Below are 23,552 nucleotides of genomic sequence, written 5' to 3' on the forward strand. Positions count from 1 at the left end.
CACTGGCGCCCCATGCCTGCCCATCCTGCCCATCCTCTAGTCTCTTACACTCTTTTCCCTTTTATCCCACAAGTCAAGGAATAATTCTGATCTTGAACAAAATCAACCGTCTACCTTCTCAGCTCTTGTACTTAGGCAGCAAATTAGTGAGGGAGACAAATTACCCAATTGGTTTGCTGCCACAATGAATCTTAGTCTCCCACCTCAGCAGAGCCATCAGTGATGCCTAGCAATTATTTTATGTCAGTGATTATGTTATATCACCTTTTCTAATATTCCTCACAGCACTCCACCTAATCTTCAGCATTCTTTACCTGATATTGTCGCTCATTTTTGCAGGCCATCCTAGCTTACTCCCCAAATCAAGAGTCATTCAGTTTGGCACCCACTCAAAAGCCTGCCCAGCCTCTCCCCATAGTCATTGGAGTGCTAAGATGTGTGTCTGTCACCTATTCTTGGCCTGACCCCTCTGCCTGGCCTCTCTCTGTATCTTGGGTTGGCCTTTCTGTGATCCTGTTCTCCCCTGCTCAGCATCTTTCTCTAGTTGATCCAAGTCCTCTCTCATAAACTCATCTTCAGGCAAGAAGAGGGGTTCTGCACTAGCCAGACCTGGATTATTTTGACCTTAGTTTTTTACCTTGTGTATTTTACACCCACCACTTCACTTCCAGTTGGTCTATTCCTGCCACAACTGATCACAGTTAGGGATTTCTTTGTTCTCAGTTCTGCTCAGTGTCTCACAGTTAGTGACTTATTAATATTTGAGAGAATAAACAAGGTATTCATAATAAGCTATAGAGGGTATAGTGGCATATCATTGTTGAGAAATCCACTTTGTTTAGGTGAGCTCTCACCCGGCGTTGCACAGGGGTTACTCCTGGCTCTGCACTCAGGAATCACTCCTGGGGTACTCAGAATGCCATATGGGATGCTGGGAATCGAACCTGGATCAGCTGCATGCAAGACAAACGCCCTACCCGCTGTGCTATTGCTCCGGCCCCCTTTAAAATATTTTTTAATGCTACATGCTCTCAGATGAATAACATGACCATGTTTATAATAAGAGAAATATTTTTAAAAAATTAAACATTAAAATAAATAGCACATTTCCAATACTGATCCTGATTTACTACAAGATAAACTGATAGTTCCATTGGAGTTTGTTTGTTTTGGGTTCCACCCAAAACAGCCCTCAGGGCTTACTCCTGGCTCTGTGCTCTTACTCCTGGTGGTGCCCTTGAGACCTTTTGTGATTCTGGGGCTTGAATACAGGTCCCGGAACCTATAAAAACCAGCTCTCAGAACCGCATGGCCGCATTTGCGGCCGCACGACATCTTATTATGACATCTTATTATCTCATGCCTACTTTGGACAAACTGGCAGGCTACGGAATGTAGCCTGTCCACACGGCAGAGTCTGGCAAACTCCCCATGGCGTACCCAATATGCCAAATACCAGTAACAATGATGGGTCTCATTCTCCTAAAGAGCCTTGAGTATAAACTCAGGGCTAGGATGAAGGAGAAGTTACTGGGGCCTGCTCGAGGCAATTGATGAATAACAAGATGATTTGTGATTTTGTGTGTGAATCCAGGTCAGTTGAGTATAAAATAAGCGCCTTACACACTCTGCTATCTCCCTGGCTCCACAGTATGAGCTTTTAAACTTATATGATGCTATCAGATAACCTCTCCATGATTCTTTTTTTCTGTTTTTTTTTAAATGTAGGAGTACTGCTATTTATTCAGCCACTGATTAGCTGATTGAATTGGGAATGAACTCTACCTTACTTTTTTTCCCCATAGTTTTGTTTATTTATTTATTTATTTTTTGTCTTATATTTATTTATTGAATCACTGTGGGAAAAGTTACTAAGCTTTCAGGTTTAAGTCTTGGTCATACAATGATCAAACACCTTTCCCTTCACCAGTACTCACTTTTCACCACCAAGAACCCCAATATACCCCCCTCCTACCCTACCCAGTGCCTGTGAGGCAGATGATTTCTACTTAACTCTTCTCTACGTTGATTACATTCATCATTTTGACAAAAGATGCACCATTATTGTTTAGAATTTCCCCCCCCCAACAATCAGAATTGCTGAAAAGGCAATGTGAAATACTTTGTTTTCTAATAGCTGGTTATGAGAATCATATAATGTTGTGCGGCCGCTATTGCGGCCACGCAATTTTGGATTTCTGCAAAGAGCCAGATAATTACAAGATTGGTTTCTGTGCGTCTGGTGTTATGGCTGTGCCGGAGAGCCACCCAGGGGGGTAACTTAGGACCTCGTTAGGGCGTGAAGGACGAGCCGGTACCACCCCCTTTCCCATGAGACTGCAGTTGCCCCTGGCTTTCCTATAAGCTCTGAGGTGGTGGCCACCTTGCTGCTGGGAGGTGGGTGGGGTCGGAGGCGGAAGGGAGCAACACCCTTTCCCTCCTGGGGAGGCATGGCACCATAGTTTAACGCATGGCCCATTCACTTTTCTCCCACAAGCTGCCGGGCTCTGGATTAAGTCCTTTTGCCTCTGGAGCCATAGCCATGCCAGAGAGCCATTTGTGGGGGGCAACTCGTGACCTCGGTAGGGTGTAAAGGACAAGCTGGTACCGCCCCCCCTCCCATGAGACTGCAATTGCCCCGTCACCACCAGCTCATACCTGGCTTTCCAATAAACTCTGTGGCAGCAGCCACCTTGCTGCCTGTGGGGAGAAAGGCAGAAGGGAGCAACACCCTTTTCTTCTCGGGGAGGCATGGTGCCGTAGTTTAATGCATGGTCCATTCACTTTTCTGCTGCAAGCTGCTGGTCTCTGGATTAAGTCCTTTTGCCTCTGGAGCCATGGTCATGTATGTGGTCCAGATGCATTTCTGCCAAAAGCTGCTGGGTTTCGAGATTTGTTTCTGAGTCTCTGGGATCATGGCTATTAATCAGCTTGATCAGGAGCCAGAGAGGCCGTTTGTAGGCGGCGACTCGAGGTCTTGCTGGGATGGGGAGGAAAGGGCCGGTTCTACCCCCATCTGGTGAGGTCCCACATGTCTCGTCACTGCAGGCCCAAACCTAACTGTCCAGTGGCCTCTGGAGGATGACGGTCACCAGGCCGCCAAGGGGAACAGGCCAACGCACGGAGCCTATTCCCACCTGGAGTGGCCCAGCCCCAGTAACCTACTGCAGGAACAGGACGCATTTCTGCCAAAAGCTTTTGGGTTCCGAGATTTGTTTCTGAGCCTCTGGGATCATGGCTATTAAGCAGTTCGATCAGGAACCAGAGAGGCCATGCCTCCAATTATATAGCTGAGCCAGAAGTGGTTTGTGGGTGTGTCTCCCACATACCTAACTTTTGGCCATTTACTTTCTTGGTAAACTTTGCCCCAAGTTTTTGGGGTCTGATCAAAGGCACAGCAGCAATTTTGGGGTATCTGAAAGTCTGACGGTGCCATCAGGCTGCTGATGAACTCGCCTCACAGGTACAGATTGACCTGCTAGCGGCACCATACCCCCTCCATGATTCTTTTTTCTCATCTGTCAAGTGAGTAGCTGGATTAAAGGGACCTTTGATGTTCCTTTCAGCTTTGAAATTCATTGAGTTTAGGGGTCCACAGTCACTGAGTCATACAGTTAAAGTTATTCAGTAATTAGAAAATTAGAAGTCTTGGTGATCCAAGAGTATTAACCTAAACAAACAAAAAACAAAAATAGGGTCCAAATATCAACCCAGATATAAGTAACCAAGCAAGAACAAAAGATACAGCAGTTTGAAATATGGCAATACACTAGAGTTCTTTGCATATGAATGCTGCCTTTCAGTATGTAGGCTTGGAACCAAAAGATGCCCAGATTCCCAGATTCTTGTCTTGAACCATTTCCTAGCCTTCCTCCAAATCTCTTAAAATCTCTTATCCTTTGTTGGAAGAGGGAATGTCACACTGGTGGTGGAATTGGTGTTGGAATACTGAATGCCTGAAACAGCTATATTATGAACAACTTTGTAAATTACAGTGTTTAAATAAAGTTAAAAAAAAATCTCTGTCCCTTCTTTTCCTCTACTCAGAAAGCTTCCTTCAAGTCTCTTGCTTCCACACTGCTTCTCTCTGCTAGATTTGATCACTATGAGGAATTCATTCCCTAACCTTAAAAGCAACCAACCAACCCTTTCTATGTTCCTTTTTAATCTCCAGAAGAAAAGAAATGCTAAACTCCATCCTGCTGGTGGCATTTGATTTTGCTACAGTGAAATTGACTAGCACTTTTCTTTTATTACTTCATTGAGTTATATTCAGTAGGCTACAAAATGTGGGAAGTATGAATTTTGCACAACATTCAGCCATGATTTATAGTCCTAACACTATAACTTGGGAGAGAGAATATTAGAATGTAGGTTTCCGGTACCAAGATGATAGAGCACAATAACTGACTAATCAAGATCTCCATGTTTTCTTTTTATTCATATCATGGATGGATATTGAATTGGCCATAGCATGATTTTCATATAATAAAAGTGTTGTAAGTTACTCTAGTTAGTGGGAAGTAGAGTTTTATTTAATGCACGTAGAATTTTTCCTTACTTTTTTTATTATCTGGAAATCGACTAAATTTTAGCTTTAGTTGTGGGTAATGGTAATGTTAGATAATGTTACCTATTTGTAATATAATTAAAGGTTAACCGTAACCATTGTATTGGGTAAATAGAAGTTGTTTGGAAAACATTGTACTGTCCTCCAGGGCAGTTTTCTAAAATTTGTGAATGTTTTTGCAAAGCCTGGCAAGCTACCCGTGAGGTATTCAATATGCCAAACATAGTAACAACAAGTCTCATGATGGAGACGTTACTGGGCCCGCTCAAGCAAATCGATTAACAATGGGAGGACCTCGACCGTTCTAGACATGATCAATGAATTAGAATTAGAAACTGAGGAATCTGGGGGGAAGTAGGAAGGAACTGTCAGATAATGGTGGAGAAATTGGTATAGTAGCTCTGCAACTATAAAACAACTTCAGCAGTATTGTAAAATGTAATATCTCAATTTTAAAAAAGAAATTAAAAATAAAATTTGTAGACTGTAGACTAAAAAAAACACAAACATATACTGCCTCCCCACCAGAATCTAGGATCCTGTGATAGGCCCTTCTATTTCTCAAGTTGTCTGTTGTTACGTAGTATTTAGTATTTACCGTTTTATACTTTTTTTCATGTGCAAATAGCTCATATTTTGAACTAGATTGCAAGCTTCATGTAGGTAAGCCTTAGGATTTGTACTTTTGATGAGATTGAAGAAACATAGGTTATTGGAATCACCAATAGTTGGAATCGTTGGAATAGTTGGAATTGGAATCACCAAAGTTGCCCTCTGGGGAACTTTCCATTACTGCCTATTTTGTGTGTGTGTGTGTGTGTGTGTGTGTGTGTAGTGGAGGGAGGTCACATCCAGCAATGATTAGGGGCTACTCCCAGCTCAGTGCTCAGGGTTTCTTCCAGGAGTACTCAGGGGACAATGTGGTGCTGCAGATTGAACCCAGACCTCCTGAACACAAAGCCTGTGCTCCAGCCCTTGAGCCATCTCCCTCACCTTCCTTTCTAATACTGATCCCAGCACCCCTGGGTCCCAAGCCTCTGAAGCCTCCATTGGAGTCTTCCACCAGATGGTGCTCTTTTCCCATTTTGTTTTGGGGGGGTCACGTCATTTGCCCACTTGTTCATGGGAACAGAAAGAGAACTTAAAATCAGTGTGATTCTTCCCAAGTGAGAATAGAGGTTATAGAAATACTGCAGTGTACAGTCTATAAACATTGTTCAGAAAAGCCATTTTCTTGGGTCTAAGTCTTTACCATGTGGCACATTACTCAAGGCCAATGCAAAGGGTCTTTGTAGTCTTAAAAACTTGTCATAAAAACCTACTCAAACCCTTTTATTTCTAAGATTCCATTTCTAATGTCAGAATATTTCTTTTTTGTTTGTAGTCTGTTTTTAGATAGCCATTACCAGAGAATTGAAATGGCTAAAAGTGATGAAGTAAATCTCTGGGTATCAAGTTTTGTAGTTCATCTCTCCATTTAGAATGAACCATTGTGTTGCTACAGACACTGAAGTTCAAATTTAGACATCCTTAAATGATCAAGAATATATTTAATTTTATCAGGTGCTTTACCAAGACAGGAAATGCATTATGTCTTTTAAATCTCCACATTTCACAGGAAAATTTAGCATTAAAAAACTTAAGGGGGGTGGGGCTGGAGTGATAGCACAGCGGGTAGGGCGTTTGCCTTGCACGCAGCCGACCCGGATTCGATTCCCAACATTCCATATGGTCCCCTGAGCACCGCCAGGAGTAATTCTTGAGTACAGAGCCAGGAGTAACCTCTGTGCATCGCCAGGTGTGACCCAAAAAGAAAAAAAAACTTAAGGTGGCCAAAGCAATATTACAACGAGTAGGACATTTTCATTGGACATAGCTTGCCTGGAGGTTCAATATTGGGCGTCCTATATGGTCTCCCAAGCACCGCCAGGAGTAATTTCTGAGTACAGAGCCAGGAATAACCCCTGAGCATAGCCGGGTATGACCAAAAAAAGCCAAAACAAAACAAAAACAAAACTTAAGTTGCAAGAGAAAATTATCTAGATGTTCTATGTTTTTAATACTGCAAATGTTGGTTATTCTAGGTGGCTAGTTTTGTAATGCCACTGATCATTCATAGACTCCATCTCATTATTCACCTAATGCAGAGTTTCCTATCATAGGAAATGGTGTTATTGATGTTTGGAGGAAACGATTGAAGTTGTGAACTTTTCTCAAGTGAAAAGAAAGCATATTGCTTTCAACCATGATAGTTGAAAGTACATGAATGTCTTTTTTTTATGCTTTTGGGTCACACCCAGCATTGCACAGGAGTTACTCCTGGCTCATGCACTTGGGAATTACTCCTGGCGGTGCTCAGGGGACTATATGGGATGCTGGGAATCGAACCTGGGTTGGCCGCATGCAAGGCAAATGCCCTATCCACTGTACTAACACTCCAGCCCTGAAAGTACATGAATCTCTTGATGGTTAACTGTGTACCCCAAGATAAACACCTCTCACCTACCCTCTGGTAACCACAGATTAACAAAACAATACCTTCTCTTAATGTTATATTTGTTTTCTATATAATAGCTAATAAAAAGCATTTAACATGAAATTTAAGAGCTCAGGATACAAATCTTGATTCTGTCACTTACAAACAACATAGTCTTGGCCAAATTGCTTGATCTTTTGGAGTCTCAATTTCCTCATCTGTAAAGTGAGGATAGAACTAGTACTGAAGGACCAGAAAGATAATTCAGCAGATAAGGTTCTTGCCTCACATATAGATGACCTGGGTTTTGGTCCCTGAGTGAGTGCATAACCAGGAGTAAGCTCTGAGTGCAGGCACATGTTTTGACCTCATAGAAGATTAAATAAAATAATAGATAGAAAACATTGTTGTAGCAATTCATAGTACATGTCAATTGTTAAATATATTGTTCTGTGATAATTCAAAAATAAGTGTAGGGGCTGGAGCAATAACACAGCGGGTAGGGCATTTGCCTTGCACGCGGCCAACCTAGGTTTGATTCCTGAGCACTGCCAGGGGTAATTCCTGAGTGCAGAGCCGGAGTAACCCCTGTGCATCGCTGGGTGTGACCCAAAAAGCAAAAAAAAAAAAAAACCCCCCCAAAAAAAAAAGTTTAGTTTTTTTCCCCTTCCTAGGTATTTCCAATAGGGTAGTTACAGTGGTTTATCTTATCTGTATCACTAGATTCTATCTAATTAAGTGGCTGAGTGGTTAAAGTTCTTTGTACTCTATTTTTAATTTTTGGTTTTTGAGCCACAACAATGATGGTCTTATATCTATCTCAGAACAATGATGGTCCAAAATCTATCTCAGAAGTACTCTTTTTTAAAAAAAAATTTTATTAGTGAAACACCATGAGGTACAGTTGTAGACTTACAAATCTTTGTGCTTGGGTTTCAGTTATACAATGATCCAGTACCCATCCCTCCACCAGTGCCCATTCTCTATCATTTACATTTTTTAAAAAATTTTTGTTAGTGAAACACCATGAGGTACAGTTGTAGATTTACAATTTTTTGTGCTTGGGTTTCAATTGTACAATGATAAAACACCCATCCCTTCACCAGTGCCCATTTTCCACCACCACGGGTCCCAGTATCCCTTCCACCTCCCTTCCCCCCCATCCCACCCTGCCTCTGTGGCAGGGTATTCCCTTTTGTTCTCTCTCTCCTTTTGGGTGTTGTGGTTTGCAAAAGAGGCATTGAGTGGCAATCATGTTTAGTCTATAGTCTACTTTCAGCATGCTTCTCCCATCCTGGGAGGATCCTCCCAACACCCTTTATTTAGTGCTCCTTTCTCTTTTTGAGCTCCCTTTTCCCCTAGAGTGTGTGGCTGGCCTCCAAGTCATGGAGCAAAACTCCTGGTACTAATCTTGTCCGCTATTGGGTGTTAGTCTCCTATTTTGTTACTTTATGTTCCCCAGATGAATGCAGTCTTTCTATGTCTATCCCTCTCTTTCTGACTCATTTCACGTAACATTATACTTTCCATGTAGTACCACTTGTATGTAAATTTCATGATTTCATCTTTTCTAACAGCTGCTCAGTGGACCATTTGAAACTGGGGATTGCATCTGGGCCTTCCACATGCAAAGCTTGCTCATAGCCTATTGAAATATTTCTGTACTTTATTCTTAATAATCATATTTATTGGTTAGTTCTATGTTTGATAATTTGATGTCCACCCCAATTTCTAATCACACTATTCAGTGTCAATAGCATCATGTTCAGCAGAAATCTAGTGATGTGCTTGTGATTATTGCATGGTAAATTGGAACAATATGTTTGCCATTTGAAAGTTATAAAAATGTATCAGTAGATGGCCCATATATTTTAGTCATCATTTCACTCATGACATCTGAGCAAAGGACATTGTTTTTATGACTTTATGATATAGAAGACATCCAATAAATACTTGCTGGCCACCTGACTGAAGTCTGTTTTATAACATTTTGTAATAGTAAAATGTCTTTGGAGAAAGACTCAATCAACTTTGCTGAGTATTTTTAAACTTTAGATTAGAGTTTCAAGACTTTCCACTGTAATTTTTTATTAGAGTGCTGGTTCTGAAATAAATTTCTAGGATTGGAAATTTGACCTCATTTACTAGCTGTATAGCCATTGGCATGAAATTTACTTCTTGATTCTTTAGTTTCTCCTTTATCATTTTTTTGGTTTGTTTAATTTTTTGGTCACACCGGTGATTCTCAGGGCTTCCTCCTGGCTCTGCACCCAGGATCACTCCTGGCAGGATTGGGGGACCATTTAGGGTGCCAGGGAGCAAATCATGGTTGTCTGCAAGCAAGGTAAGTTCCCTACCTGCTATACTATTGCTCTGGCCCCTATTCCTCCGTAATAAGACGGGTGTAATAATAATCTCTCAAGCATGGAGAAAGTGAGTCTATATATGGGAAGTAATAGTGCCCAACAATATGTTCAAGCAATAGCATTTTTATGATCATTACTATTGCCACTTCAATGACTGCTGCAGCTCATCAATATTCTTTCAGTACTATGGATCCAGTTTATTTGTTGCACTTTTCCTTATTCTAAAGTTCAATTAAAAATTCCTTTGAAAGGTAAGAAACGAGTAGTGGTGTGTGTGTTTGTGTGTGTGTGTGTGTGTGTGTGTGTGTGTGTGTTAGGGGGCATTGTAGAAAAAAGGAACCCTTATACATTGTTGGTGGGAATATAAACTGGTCCAGTCTTTATGTCAACAGTATGGAAGTTTCTCAAAATATTAAAAACATATCTAGTAATTTTATTTGTTTTGTTTAGGAGGGTCACACCTGGTGGTGCTCAGAGCATTTTACTCCTGGGTCTGCATTACTCGTAGCAGGGGTTTGGAGACCTGGGGATCAAGCCTAGGTTGGCCTTATGCAAGACAAATATCTTACCCACTGTACTACACTCCAGCCCAGATCTAGCAATTCTAGTTCTAGTTATCTATTCAAAGAAGACTATTTTGAAAAGAAAAATCACTCTCGTGTTCGTTGTAGTGCTTTTTACAACAGTTTAGATATAGAAACAATTTGAGCACAGAGCAGATATATGGATTAAGACCAGCTGGTATGGAGAGGCTGGAGCGATAATACAGAGGGTAGGGTGCTTGCCTAGCATGTGGCTGACCCAGATTCAATCCCCAGCACCCCATATGGTCCCCCTAGCACTGTCAGGAGTGATTCCTGAACGCAGAACCAGGTGTGGCACTAAAACAAACAAATAAAATTAGGTGGTATATAGTCTCAACAGAATGCAACTTAACCATACAAAATAAAATCTTGGGCACATCAATGCCTCTTTTGCAAACCACAGCACCCAAAAGGAGAGAGAGAGCAAAAGGGAATGCCCTGCCACAGAGGCAGGGTGGGATAGGGGGGATGGGGGGTGGGAGGGATACTGGGATCAGTGGTGGTGGAGAATGGGCACTGGTGGAGGGATGGGTGTTTGATCATTGTATAACTGAAACCCAAGCACAAAAATTTGTAAGTCTACAACTGTACCTCATGGTGTTTACTAATAAAAATTAAAAAAATATCTTGGCACAGAGAGAAGTCAGAAAGAGAAAGATAAATACAAGACAACCTAATTTGTATGTGGAAAATTAAAAAAAAAAGCAAGTACAGACAAAGTCTTTGGCCTCTGATTAGAGACCTGAGGTTACCAAAGAGGGCGATAGTTGAAAGATAGAAGGGGTCCAGTGGATGGTGGGGGAGGGAGATAGGTAGCTGAGTGGGGGCGTGATATGGAAATTGCATTTTGGAGAGGTGTGTGTAATTGTATCCATAAAAACACATATAGTGTGGTAAGCCAACATTAGCTCCATTTATTTTTTAAATTTTTTTTATAATTTTATTTATTGAATCAGCATGAGAGCAGTTACAAGGCTTTCGGGTTTAAGTCTCAGTCATACAATGAAACACCTGTACCTTCACCAGTGCCCATTCTCTACCACCAAAACCCCAGTATTCCCTCATCCCATACCCTTCCCCTACCTGTGGGGCAGATGATTTCCACATTACTCTCTCTCTGCTTTGATTACATTCAATATTTTGACACCAGACCCACCATTATTATTTGGGATTTTACCCCAACACTAAAATCTGCTGAAAAGGCAACAGTAGACAATTTGTTTTCTATTGCTGGTTATGAATAACACATGATGTCACGTGGCTGCAGTAGTGTCTGCGCGATTTTGAAATTCCAAAATTTTAACAATTAAATCTGAAGGGATTTCTGCCAAAACCTGCTGGGTTTCGAGATTTGTTTCTGAGTCTCTGGGATCATGGCCATTAAGCAGCTTGATCAGGAGCCAGAAAGGCCATTAGTGGGTGGTGACTCAGGGTCTCATTGGGACGTGGAGGAAAAGGCCGGCTCCCGTGAGTCCCTGCGTGTCTCATCACTGAGCGCCCAATCCTGACTGTCCAATAGCCTCTGGAGGATGGTGGCCACCGAGCCGCCTAGGGGGAGCAGGTGGAGGGACAGCACCTTTTCCCCCCTGGAACGGCCTGGCGACAGTAACCTATTGCAGGGTTCAGATACATTTCTGCCAAAAGTCACTGGGTTCCGAGATTTGTCTCTGAGTCTCTGGGATCATGGCTGTTAAGCAACTTGATCAGGAGCCAGAGAGGCCGTTCCTGGGTGGCAACTCAGGGTCTCGTTGGGGTGGGGAGGAAAGGATCAGCTCCACCCCCATCCCGTGAGGCCCCGCGTCTCTCGTCACTGTGGACCCAAACCTGACTGTTCAGTGGCCTCTGGCAGATGGCAGCCACCGAGCCGCCAAGGGGGAGCAGGTGGAGGGACAGCATCCTTTTCCCCCTGGGGTGGCCCAGCGACAGTAACCTACTGCGGGGTCCGGATGCATTTCTGCCAAAAACCACTGGGTATCAAGATTTGTTTCCGAACCTCTGGGATCATGGCCGTTAAGCAGACATTAGCTCCATTTAAAAAAATGAAACCCCTTTGATTTAAAAACATGAGTAGAAAACTTTGTTTTGCATATGATATAGCTCTAAATTTTTAGACTAGTCTATGGAGTAGACAAAATGTGAAATTTTATTTTTCCATTTTCATTTTTGGAGGCACAAGTAAAGATGGATTTATTTTGCCTGAATGTGAAAATAATAATCATCAATGTGGCTGCAGCATTTTCTCTCTGCTCATTCTGTACTCATTTTTTTTCAGTTCCAAATATCATTTGCATGAACCTGATGATGTTGAGTATGAATGTTGCAGAGGAGTGATAGCTTCCCTTTCATATTGAAGCTGAAGCTTCAAAGAGAAGATTAAAGAAGTGTTTGTTATCTATCTGCACAGGCCTGATATGAAATTCTCAGAGGCTTTTAGGATAAACACAACTGTGTGTTTATATGCTTGGCCCCCTATATATTTCTATTGTAGTTTTTGTTTTTTTGTTTTAAAATTCTCGTTCCAGACTTGTTGGAGCCTCTGGCTAAGAAATAATTGCTTCATAATGAAAGATAAGAATGAGAAGATGTGGGGCTGGAGAGATAATAAGTGGGTAGGGTGTTTGCCTTGTACACTACCAACCTGGTTTCAAACTCCAGCATCCCATATGGTTCCCCCAAGCACTGCCAGAAGGTATTCTGAGCCAAGAGTAACTCCTAAACATTGCCAGGTGCAGGCAACCCCCCACCTCATCCAGTCCCTGCAAAAGGATGAGATGATGTTGGCAGTTTTTGACTAGATGCCTCCAGAAGAGCATAGCGTCTTCCAGTGGTGAATCATTTTTCCAAGGAGTGTGATGGAGACCATCCACAGGATATGTCTAATAAGATAAGATCCAGATCTTAAACATGTCCAGCAGAGAATAATCCATGGCACCTTCCAGTGTGAGAAGAGATTGCTCAACTTTGGGGCTTCACTTTTAGAAGAGCCCTCTGTGAGCTATGGGATTGGCGTGTGTGTGTGTGTGTGTGTGTGTGTGTGTGTCTGCATGTGTCTGTGTGTACAGACTTTCTTTAGAGTTCTTCCATGATTGATAGAAGAGACAAAGAAAGGGTAGCAGGATAATTTTATACCTTCTGAAAGATAGTGACACTGACATTCCATTTCATGCCATTCCATGCCAAATCCTACATGTGATTTCCCCTGTCTCTTCCCTTTGTTGTTGTTGCAGTGGTTGGAGGGTTTCTTGCACATGCCTGGTTATGATGCTATACACTTTTGGTCTGGCACTCTATAGGGGTTGCACATCTGGGTGTAGTGTTTACACACCTGGCTGTGGTGCTCACTGAGGGGGCTGTATTCCTTTAGTTCTGGTGTTTACACACATTCTGGGTATAGTGCTTGCCAGGAGTCACACACTTTAGTTGTGGTGTTCACATGTGTGTTCACCAGGGCCTGCACTTTCCTTCTGGCCACAGTGCTTTCACATCTTTCAATTGCAGAGCTTGCCAAAGATATCAGCCATTGCACACATCTCTTTGTAGTGCATATACAGCTCTCAGCATGCATCTGACTGTAGTGCTGCCAGAAATCACCCAAGGCACCAGGGATTACAAACAGCAGAGACCATACCCTGTGTGTCCAGTGCCACTGGGCACTGGGTATAGAATTTGTTGCCTTACATTTGCATGTCAGCTGCTCTGAGCTCCTAAGCTATTCTTAAGACCTGAATTTATTGACTGTTTTTAGGAGGGAAGGCCATACCTGACTCTGCTCAGGGCTTATTCCTAGCTCTGTGCTCAGGGATTACTCCTGGTGGTGATTGGGCAACCATATGTGATTGTGATGCTAGGGATTGAATCCAAGTCAACATTATATAAGGCTAGTGCCTGACCCACTAGATTATCTCTCTGTCTCCCCAATATATGACTTTTTTGGGACAAATATTTAACTATAGTATCATCAAGTATAAAGCATAGTCGTCTACTCAACATCTACTATAGAGACATGCTATTACATTTTATACTGTTAAATTGAATTCATTTCTGTTAAATTGAATCAGTAATACTGTTGGTATTGGCAGAACGAAATTCAGTATATATGAACTTATGAAATCCTCTTAAGAAGAGAAACCATAAAACCAGGGCACTTTGTAAAGACAGAAAAGAAGACAAAAAATATGTGAGTTAGAGGGGGAATTGAATTGTGTGTATGTCTGGGGAAGTCAAAAGGATAGATGGAAATAATCAGTGGTATAGTTAACTTAATAGCATTCCTAGCGTTGGTTTTTTGTGTTTTTTTTTTGTTTATTTGTTTTAGTTTGTCTTAATTCTGTTTTGTTGGACCACACCTAGTGATGTTAAGAGCTACTCCTTCTTGGCGTGGTGTTTGGAGGTCACTTCCAGCAATATTCGGGGACCAGTGGTTCCAGGAATCAAACCTGGGGCTCCCACATGCAAAATAGCACTTCAGCGCTTTGAGGTCTCCTCTTGGTCCCTAGAGTTAATAGATTTCCTACAGATGATATCATTGATATTTTTAGCAAGCAGATTAGGAACATACATATACACATGTCCTCATATTTGTATGTATTCACACCCTAATTTCTACTGATATTGAGTTAGATGTTGAGTAATGATTCTAATGGGGGGAAGACAGTTCCTCAGAAGAAGATATTTTCTTTTGTAAAATACTTTTTCTTTTTCTTAAGTAAGTTAAAACATTTTTACTGAGGTACCAGGGTTTATAATACTGTTAATTATATATATTTGCATATATTATTCCAACATCACATCCACTACTGTCCCCAGAGCCCCCCACCCGATTTCTATTTTAATTGCAGCTAAGGTTACATAGTTAGAATATTGTTAACTTTTATGGTTTTGATAAACAAAGTTATTGCACCTTCATCACCATCAGACCCTCTGCCTTTTCCCCTCCCTTCAATGTTTGGTAATCTCAACATTTCTCACCCTTTGTATAGTGTATGATGTTTCACAGAAATGAATTTTATGAAAAACTCTTTATGGTGGCTAGGTTCAGTGGAAAGCTGCACTGTCCACTAGATGAATATAGATCCAACATGTTAATATGTACAACTTACTAAAATTCCTCCCAGTTTCAGCCCTCACACTGAGGTGAGTGCCCTCCTTCCTGGATATTACAGCTTTACATTTTCACTTCTTTTTCTACTTCTTTCTTTCTCTTTCACTGAAGATGCCAGAGCTTTCCTGAACTTTCCTTGCCCTCTAACCCAAATATCAAACATTGCATTTCACTTGATTGCCTGCCTAGACTGACCTGGGAAAAGGAAGGAAGATGAAAAGTCCCTTGTGAGGTTTCTTCGCACATTGTCTAACTCATCTCTGATGATTTTCCACAAGTTCATTTTTAGATTATTGAAGCATACTCCTCACAGATACCCTTCCTCTCCATTTCCTGCATTTTTGTCATATGAAGAACAAACTAGGGCCAGAGAGATGGTACAGCAATAAAGTGCTTATCTTGCATGCGGCTATTCCTGGTTCGATCTCCAGTATCCCATATTGTCCCCTGGGCACTGCCAGGAGTAACACCTGAGCATTGTCTGATGTGGCTCCCTGCCCCCAACAAAGAGGAAAAAAACTAGTACTCACTGGATTAATATTCCTCTCTAAAGCAGTTATACCTTTTTTCTATTTGTGAAATACACACCATTATCTTTATTATTCCTTTTTAGGTTATGGATCCTTCTAAGAATTGGATAAAACTTCAGAATCTCTTCCTAGTGAAAAAAAAACTGCATATATGCAAGTTTGAGAAGTCTAGTGAGAATAGAAAACTATTCTATTTAATGGCATGGAAGTTACTATATCCACAACAAGAAATAATATGTGTGAACTCTAAGCAAGACAGTAGTATGTCAAAGAAAGAGAATGAATGGGAGCGGAGAAAATAAGGAGAAAAAAATATAGATAATTATTTTGAAAATTTTAGTGTGATAGGAAAGAAGACAGCAGTTGGAGGGGGATGAAGTAGGGGAGGCGAACTTGGGTTATTTTATATGAGCACAAATGTTGATGGCCAGGACCAACTTGGAAGGAAGAGGTTGAATATATACAAGAGAAAATCGATATAGATTAATGTAAGGTTCCTGTGAAGCAGGAGGAAATGGAATCTAAAGTGCTATAGACTTTTGTGGTTTGCCACCATATATAACATTGTTTTTGTTGGAGAAAAATGCAATTTAGCTCCCCCAAAAGTGCCTTACTGATGATCCTTTTCACCACTACTGGGTCACTCATTCTAGGACTTTAAGGCTTCTTGGTTTTTCTAACCATTTTATAAAATAAAGGTGGAGGTAGAAGGATATATCAGACTAGTAGAGCCTACATCTTATCTCAGAAATTAGAATGTTAGATGACTTTGAGTCAGTTGTTCATGGCATTGGATGTATTTAAGGATGTGCATAGGGAAGATGTTTTGGTTGTCATAACAACTGGGAATGCTACTGGATTTGGTGCTGCTGACTGTCCTGTCGTACAAGGGGCAGGTTGTCATAAAAAGAAGTGATAATCACTTCCTATGAGAAATCTGGTCTCCAGCTAGGCAAACTCTGTGACCTTTCCAAATCTAAAGTCAGTTATTTAAGCAGGTATAGCTTGCCTCCTCCAAATCTCCTAGAATCTTTCCAATCTCAGAGACAATCTTTTGATTTTTCTCACAGTGGGTAATGGCTTTAGCTAGTTATTACTGACCCTTTAGCTACTTTTTTTGATTTTATGCTGAGACTGAAAAAAAAATTCAAGTTTCACTTATCTCCATTCTTTTCTTTTTATTTCAGATATTATTGGGATTTTCAGCCTTCAGGTGAGTCTTTTTCAGCCATTTATGGTTTTAGTCTAAAAATGTCAATGGTTTTGTTTATTTCTGTTTCTTCTAAATATGCTTCTCAAAGGACTGGTATTAGCCATTTCTGAGGAAAGTTAGTGGAGTGTTTAATTAACCTTCACCCTGCTGGGTACCCCACCCCCTGCATTTTTACCAGCAAGAAACTCTGATGCTTCTGCCCTCCGAGTGAATTGCTGTTATATTATTTTATAGCACCAACACTGTAATACTCCTATCCATTGAGCTTTGTTAGACGCCAGCAGGAAACACTTGCATTCAACTAAAATGGTGGCCGAGACCATAATGAAAACCTTGGGAGGGTTCCAACTCAGCTAATCCTTCATTTGCTCCAGAAATAAATTCCAGTATGTTACCTCCTCGATCACAGTATCCTGTATGCAGCCTGCCTGTCTGGCAGCACGGAAATGTCAGAAATGGAACCGTGTTGAAATTCCCACTAGAACAGTGTTATCACATTTTAATATGAGCCTCACTGCAGCCTCAGTGCTTCTAATTGCTTTCAATCCATTGTTTCCCTGCTTTTGCTTGATGAACCCAGCATCTGGCATGATTCTAAAAAGTACAACAGACAGCTGTGTGCAAAATTTTTAAAAAGACAGGATTAAGACACATTTTTAACAGGTTTAAAATTGGAACATTATTTTCTGAATTCATTTTGGTGTGATGTCTTTAAGATAGATAAGATAGACACACTCCTTTTTTGTATCCTGGTTGAAAAAGTAGAAAAACATAATCCTGAATCTTAATTATATTAACTTATAAACTGGGAGTTTTTATTTCCAGAGTTTTAGAGCAGACTTCAGCTTCTAGAAGTCCAATGCGCTATCCATTGCGCCACGGAGGTATGCCAAACACAGTAACAAGTCTCACAATGGAGACCACTCGAGCAAATCAATGAACAATGGGAGGATAGTGCAGTGTTACAGAGCAGACTTGCAAATAGCTTTGTGAACTATTTTGTTCTAACCAATTTTGTAAACTTTCCCAGTACTTTTGTTTCTCTTAGTAATGTCAATTCACATAGCCTGAATGAACATTAATACCTTAATTTAAATTATAAATGATAATCTAAATTTTATTAAAATTTTAGTTTGTGGGGGAAGACAAAGAAGTGGTAGCACATAGACAGAGCATATATGAAACCCTGAAATTCGTCCTGGCACCGAGGCTGAAGAGAAAGCTCAATGGACTGGAGCACATGCATTATGTGAAAGAGATTGGGTCTCAGTCCCACACACCAGGTGGTCCCCCAGAATATCAGCAGGACTCACCCCCAGCACTAGCCTGGAGTAGTCTTTGAGCACTGCCAGGTGTCCCAAAACCAAACAAATCAAAACTTATCCCTGATACTACCACATGGTAGGACCCTGAGCATTGCTTGTAGTGACTAGAAAAACAGAGTGAAACAAAAAATTAGAACTTTCTTTATGGTGGGGCAGGGAGTTGGGGGTGGATTTTTTTTTTTTTTGCCATACCCAGCAGTGTTCAGAGCTTATTCCTGGCTCTGTGCTCAGGGATCACTCTTGGTGGTCCTGGAGATCAAACTGGAGTCTACCATGTACAGGGCAAGTACCTTAACCCCTATACTTTCTCTCTGACCCCAAACTAATTTTTTAACTCATATTTTGTTTTAGTGTATTTTTAGAGGCCCTCCCGTTGATCGTCGATTTGCTCGAGCGGGCCCAGTAACGTCTCCATTGGAGACTTTGTTGTTACTGTGTCTGGCATATCGAATACTCTCGGTAGCTTGCCGGGCTCTCCGAGAGGGGCGGAGGAATCGAACTCGGGTCGGCCATGTTGGCCGCTTGTAAGGCGAACGCCCTACCCGCTGTGCTATCGCTCATTTTAAAGTTAATTTTAAGAAATGAAAAACACTTTAACTCTTTTTAGTCTTGCAAGTTAGAGTCAGAGTATTTGTAATTTAATTTTGTTTGGGGAGGTGCTATACTTGGCAGTGCTCAGGACTTACTCCTGGTGATACTTAGGAGACCATATGTGGTGCTGGGGGTGGTGGAACCCAGACAAAGCAATCACCAACCCTCTATACTACTTCTCTGGCTTTACACTGTAACATTTTAAGTAATATGTGTGATGTTATATGCTTCAATTTCCTAAAACATTTATAGCTGAGAATGCAGATTGAGAATAGTGAATTATATGAAATAATGTAGCATCTTGCTTTGAAAAGCATAAAACACATTACTTAAAGAATGACCATATAGCTCAAGGTTTAACCAAAATTCACAGGGAAAAAGACTTGAATGTGAACTGGCAGAAATGAATGGAACTGTGTGGTAGGATTCATTCCCTAAAGAAGAAAAAGAATTTGTGCCTGAGAAGTGGTATAGTAATGCGTGGAGAAGAGGAAATGCTTTTGAAGCTTGCCACAAAAGACTTTGGAGCTGAAAAGATTAGGGCTTCACCTTGGGAGACTCTTATGATAGTGGCTTATAGGCATTTTTCAGCACAGGACAACTACTCTCTTACAGAGCTTTTTTCTTAGAGAGCTGCAGTTGAACATCCAGGCATCATTGGAAAGAGATTATTTAAGCTAGAAAGCTGTATTTGCTTCTTAACAATGATTTGATATACACTGGAAATTTTTTTCTCACTGGGATGTAAATGTAAGGAAGGACTGAGTAGAAAAAAATGATTCTCCATTTCTTTTTTATTTTTTATGGGTTTTGGGTTTTCCGACTTTCTTTCCCTCTTTCTTTTTTTTAAATTTTTTTTTTTTTGGAGGGGGAGGGAGAGAAGTCACATCCTACTATACTCAGGGCAAAGTCCTGGCTCTGTGGCCAGGGCCTAGTGGGGCTAGTGGGACCCTCTGGAGTGCTAACCTGGCATCTAACCGAGGTAGCTGTATGCTAGGCAAGCACCTTACCGGCTTCACTATTTCTCTGGTCCTCATTGTTTGTGTGTGTGTGTGTGTGTGTGTGTGTGTGTGTGTGTGCGCGTGTGTGTGTGCGCGCACGTGCGCGTGTGTTTGATAGTACTCATATTATTGTTTTTTTCTTGCCGTTCTGCTACCCCGTGCCTACCTCCAGAGTGCTAGGATTTCTTCACCATTATCCAAAGGGCCTCTCACTACCTCAGGCCCCTCTGGTCCCAGTTTTGTGGACTATATCTCTGGATTGTTTATTGGGAATTGTCTAATCTCTTACTTTATTTCTTTCTACTCCTCATGTAAATGAGATTATATGATGTTAGTCCTTTTTTTCCTCATTCACTTTACTTTGGAACTACCAGTTCCATTTATGCCACAGCAAACTTCAAAATTTCATCTTTTCTCATAGTCGAGTAGTACTCCATTATGTGCAAATATCAGTTTCTTTATCCAGCCCATGTATTCATGATATTGTTGGATTTTAGTACTTGTAATGATGCTGTGATGAACATGATGAACATAGCTGTGCATATTAAGAACAGAGCTCCTAGAGAGAACACAGGGGATTGCCCTGCCACAGAGGCAGGGGGGAATGGGGGGATGGGGGTGGGGGGGATGTTATCCATGGTGGTAGAAAATGGGCACTGGTGGAGGGATGGGTATCTGATAATTGTATAATCAAACCCAAGCACAAAAAATTGTAAATCTACAACTGTACCTCATGGTGTTTCACTAATAAAAAAAAATTTTTTAAAAAAAAAAAGAACAGAGCTCCTGAATAACCATGCAGTTCTGCTCTTGACCTTCTATACCAAGAACATAAAAACACACGCCTACTTCTTACCTTCAGCTTTGCTTCTTTCCCCAAGACATGTGGCTAGAAGGAGGAAGAGAGAGAGATGCATCTTTGATCTTCCCCTTTTAATTTTGATCTTATCTGATGGCTTCCAAAAGCTGATTAGGTGAGTAGGAAGAGTAACAGGTCCAAGATGAGGAACTCCAGAACAATTTAGGGCTGTGAAAAGAATAGAAATTATAAGAAAAAGAACAGCAGGCAGAATTTTAAAATCCCTAGAAGACTAGGTAGGACCAGGAAGAGTGGGAAAGGACAGAAATGATGGCCCTAAACTTTCCATTTTTATTTATGGCAGGAAGATAGTAAGGTAAATTTTATTAACTCTGTGTATTTATGAAAAGACTTACTTGTGCTCTTCAGGATAAGACTAAGCCAGAGTCTGGTGTCTTGTCTAGAAGGAAAATAGCCTTTAGATATAAGAGTTGCCTTACTTATAAAGCTCTTTAGTAGCACACATTAAGCCATCTGATTATGGTGAAGTCTTTTAGAATTTGTTACAATGTGCAGAAAGGATAACCTCTAAAAACAGATGCTTAGGAGAATGGCCTGCATAAATGTGGAGAATTACTAGCAATTTGTTTCTTATTACTTTCACCCCCTGTTTAACATCCTGAAGGAGTTACCATAGAAAAGTATTAAAAAGCATTTTGTCCTGTATTGGAGAGAAAACATGGCATGGTAGGAATATAGCATCAACATTAAGACTTGAGAGACCGGATTCAGATCTCACCTCTCTCACCTATCATTTTGCTAATGGTCATGTAACTTTAAAGTTGCTTAAGTTTTCTAAATCTCTGATTCCTTAATAGTAAAATTGGGTTGTGCCATATTCCATAATGTTCTTAAATTCTAAACTCTATTTTTAACTTACTTTTTTACAATAGTGTCAAAATAATTGTTTTGTACTTATATAACTGTTCCATCAACCCCTACACATTATCCCAAGGTTCCTTCCTTGACCTCTTCTTAGCCTCCTCAGTTTCCACTTCTCTAGATCCTGTCTCATGATTTGATTCCACTGGAGGTTAATATCTAATCCTTTTCTTTGTTTCTTTGTACTCCAATATGAGTGAGATCATCTGATATTTTCTTCAACTCTTGAATTCATTTCCCTTAGAATGATACCATCCAATTTCATCCAAGTTGAGCAAACTGCAAAATTTTGTATTTACTTATGTAAAATTCCATCATATATGTACATGTAGATGTACATATATGACAATTTTTTTTATCTACTCATCTGCTGTTTGGCACTTGACTTATTTCCAGATCCTGACTATAGCTAATAATGCTGTGATGAACATATAGGTGTCTAAGCAAGACCTTATTTAACTTCAGAGCAGCCCTCTGAAGCAGGTACTTTTAATAAATCCATTTCACAGATATGGGCGCTGATATACAGAAAGCTAAAGAGATTTGCTCAAATTAGTGCTCCTCAATGATTATAACTTGGTCTGATTCCATGCCACACATTTTTTAGGAAAATTTATTGAGATAATATTGGTCATGGTCCTCCCATTGTTCATTGATTTGCTCGAGCAGGCCCAGTAACGTCTCCATCATGAGACTTGTTACTGTGTTTGGCATATCAATATGCCATAAAATTAATCCCTTCGAAGCCTAGCAATTTGATAACTTTAATATAACATTGAGTTGTGCTACCATCATCACTGTCTACTTTCATTATTAGATATTTCAGAACCACATTCTTACAACTCTTTCTTCTATATTTTATTGTCCCATTGCAGTATTATGATGACTAGTAGTTATATGTGAAAACACATGGTACTAGACAAAGCAAATAGTAAGAAAATGTTTCTATTTATGATAATATTTCTACCTAACATTTTTACCCAAGTTTTCTTATTGATCTACTATTACCTTCCTGAAAGATATTAGTTAATAATGAATAAATAGGGAGAGGCCAGAGTGATAGTACAGTGGGCAGTGTTGCATGCAACCAGCCCTGATTCCATCTCTGGTACCCTATATAGTACCCCAAACCCTTCAGGAATAATCCCTAAGTGTAGAATCAAGAGTAAGCCCTGAGCATTGCTGAGTGTGGCCAAAAAAAACAAAGCAAAAAAAATAGGGAAAATAAAACAAAATTTAAATAATTTGTTACTGTTGAAAGGACATGAAATATTTTTAAGGTAAAGGTAAAGGTAAAGGCCCTCCCGTTGATCGTCCATTTGCTCGAGCGGGCCCAGTAACGTCTCCATTGGAGACTTTGTTGTTACTGTGTCTGGCATATCGAATACTCTCGGTAGCTTGCCGGGCTCTCCGAGAGGGGCGGAGGAATCGAACTCGGGTCGGCCATGTTGGCCGCTTGTAAGGCGAACGCCCTACCCGCTGTGCTATTGCTCCAGCCGGAAATATTTTTAATGAGCTCAAATATGATTAAAAATCTGGGAAAGGCTTTTTAGTTTTAATAAGACATTGATAATTTGTTAATCCAAGTCCACATTATTTAAAAAAAAAATTTATACTTAACTGTTTACTTAAAATTACAAAGAAAATTTGTTACAATATTTTCCATGGATTTTGTGCTATTTCACTAATCAAATATCTAATAGATTTTATTGATCAGGTGTCTAGACAACAATATTAGTGTGTCCTCTAAATACAATGACAATATATTACTTATGATATTCAGCAAACTGATTTACTTCATTTTGTTTAGTTTCTCCTTATATAAAAACAAGTTAATTGTCAACAATTATGAGTGTAATCAAAATTTCAGTTACAAGGTATAATGTTAATAATTCAGAATTATTTGTTACAAAAGCATCCCTAATAGTATAAAAATTTCCCACCATGGACACAGAATCTAAAAAAATGATAGGGTGTTTAAATGAAATTTTTAGAAAGACCTTGGGAATATTATAAATCTGTATAACAAAATCATACTTTTTAATCCTCACTGT

General features: G+C 40.4%; 1 protein-coding gene across 1 annotated transcript in view; it reads left to right on the forward strand.

Moving 5' to 3' along the window:
* Positions 1 to 23,552, forward strand: part of SKAP1 (src kinase associated phosphoprotein 1) — a 320,308-nt gene that overhangs the window by 53,427 nt on the left and 243,329 nt on the right. The window contains exon 3 of the mRNA XM_056126663.1: positions 16,815 to 16,840. Within this exon, the coding sequence (XP_055982638.1) occupies positions 16,815 to 16,840 (26 nt within the window). The remainder of the gene's footprint in view (positions 1 to 16,814; positions 16,841 to 23,552) is intronic.

Source organism: Sorex fumeus, unplaced genomic scaffold (genome assembly GCF_029834395.1).
Source record: "Sorex fumeus unplaced genomic scaffold, SorFum_2.1 ptg000063l, whole genome shotgun sequence".
Taxonomy (NCBI): domain Eukaryota; kingdom Metazoa; phylum Chordata; class Mammalia; order Eulipotyphla; family Soricidae; genus Sorex; species Sorex fumeus.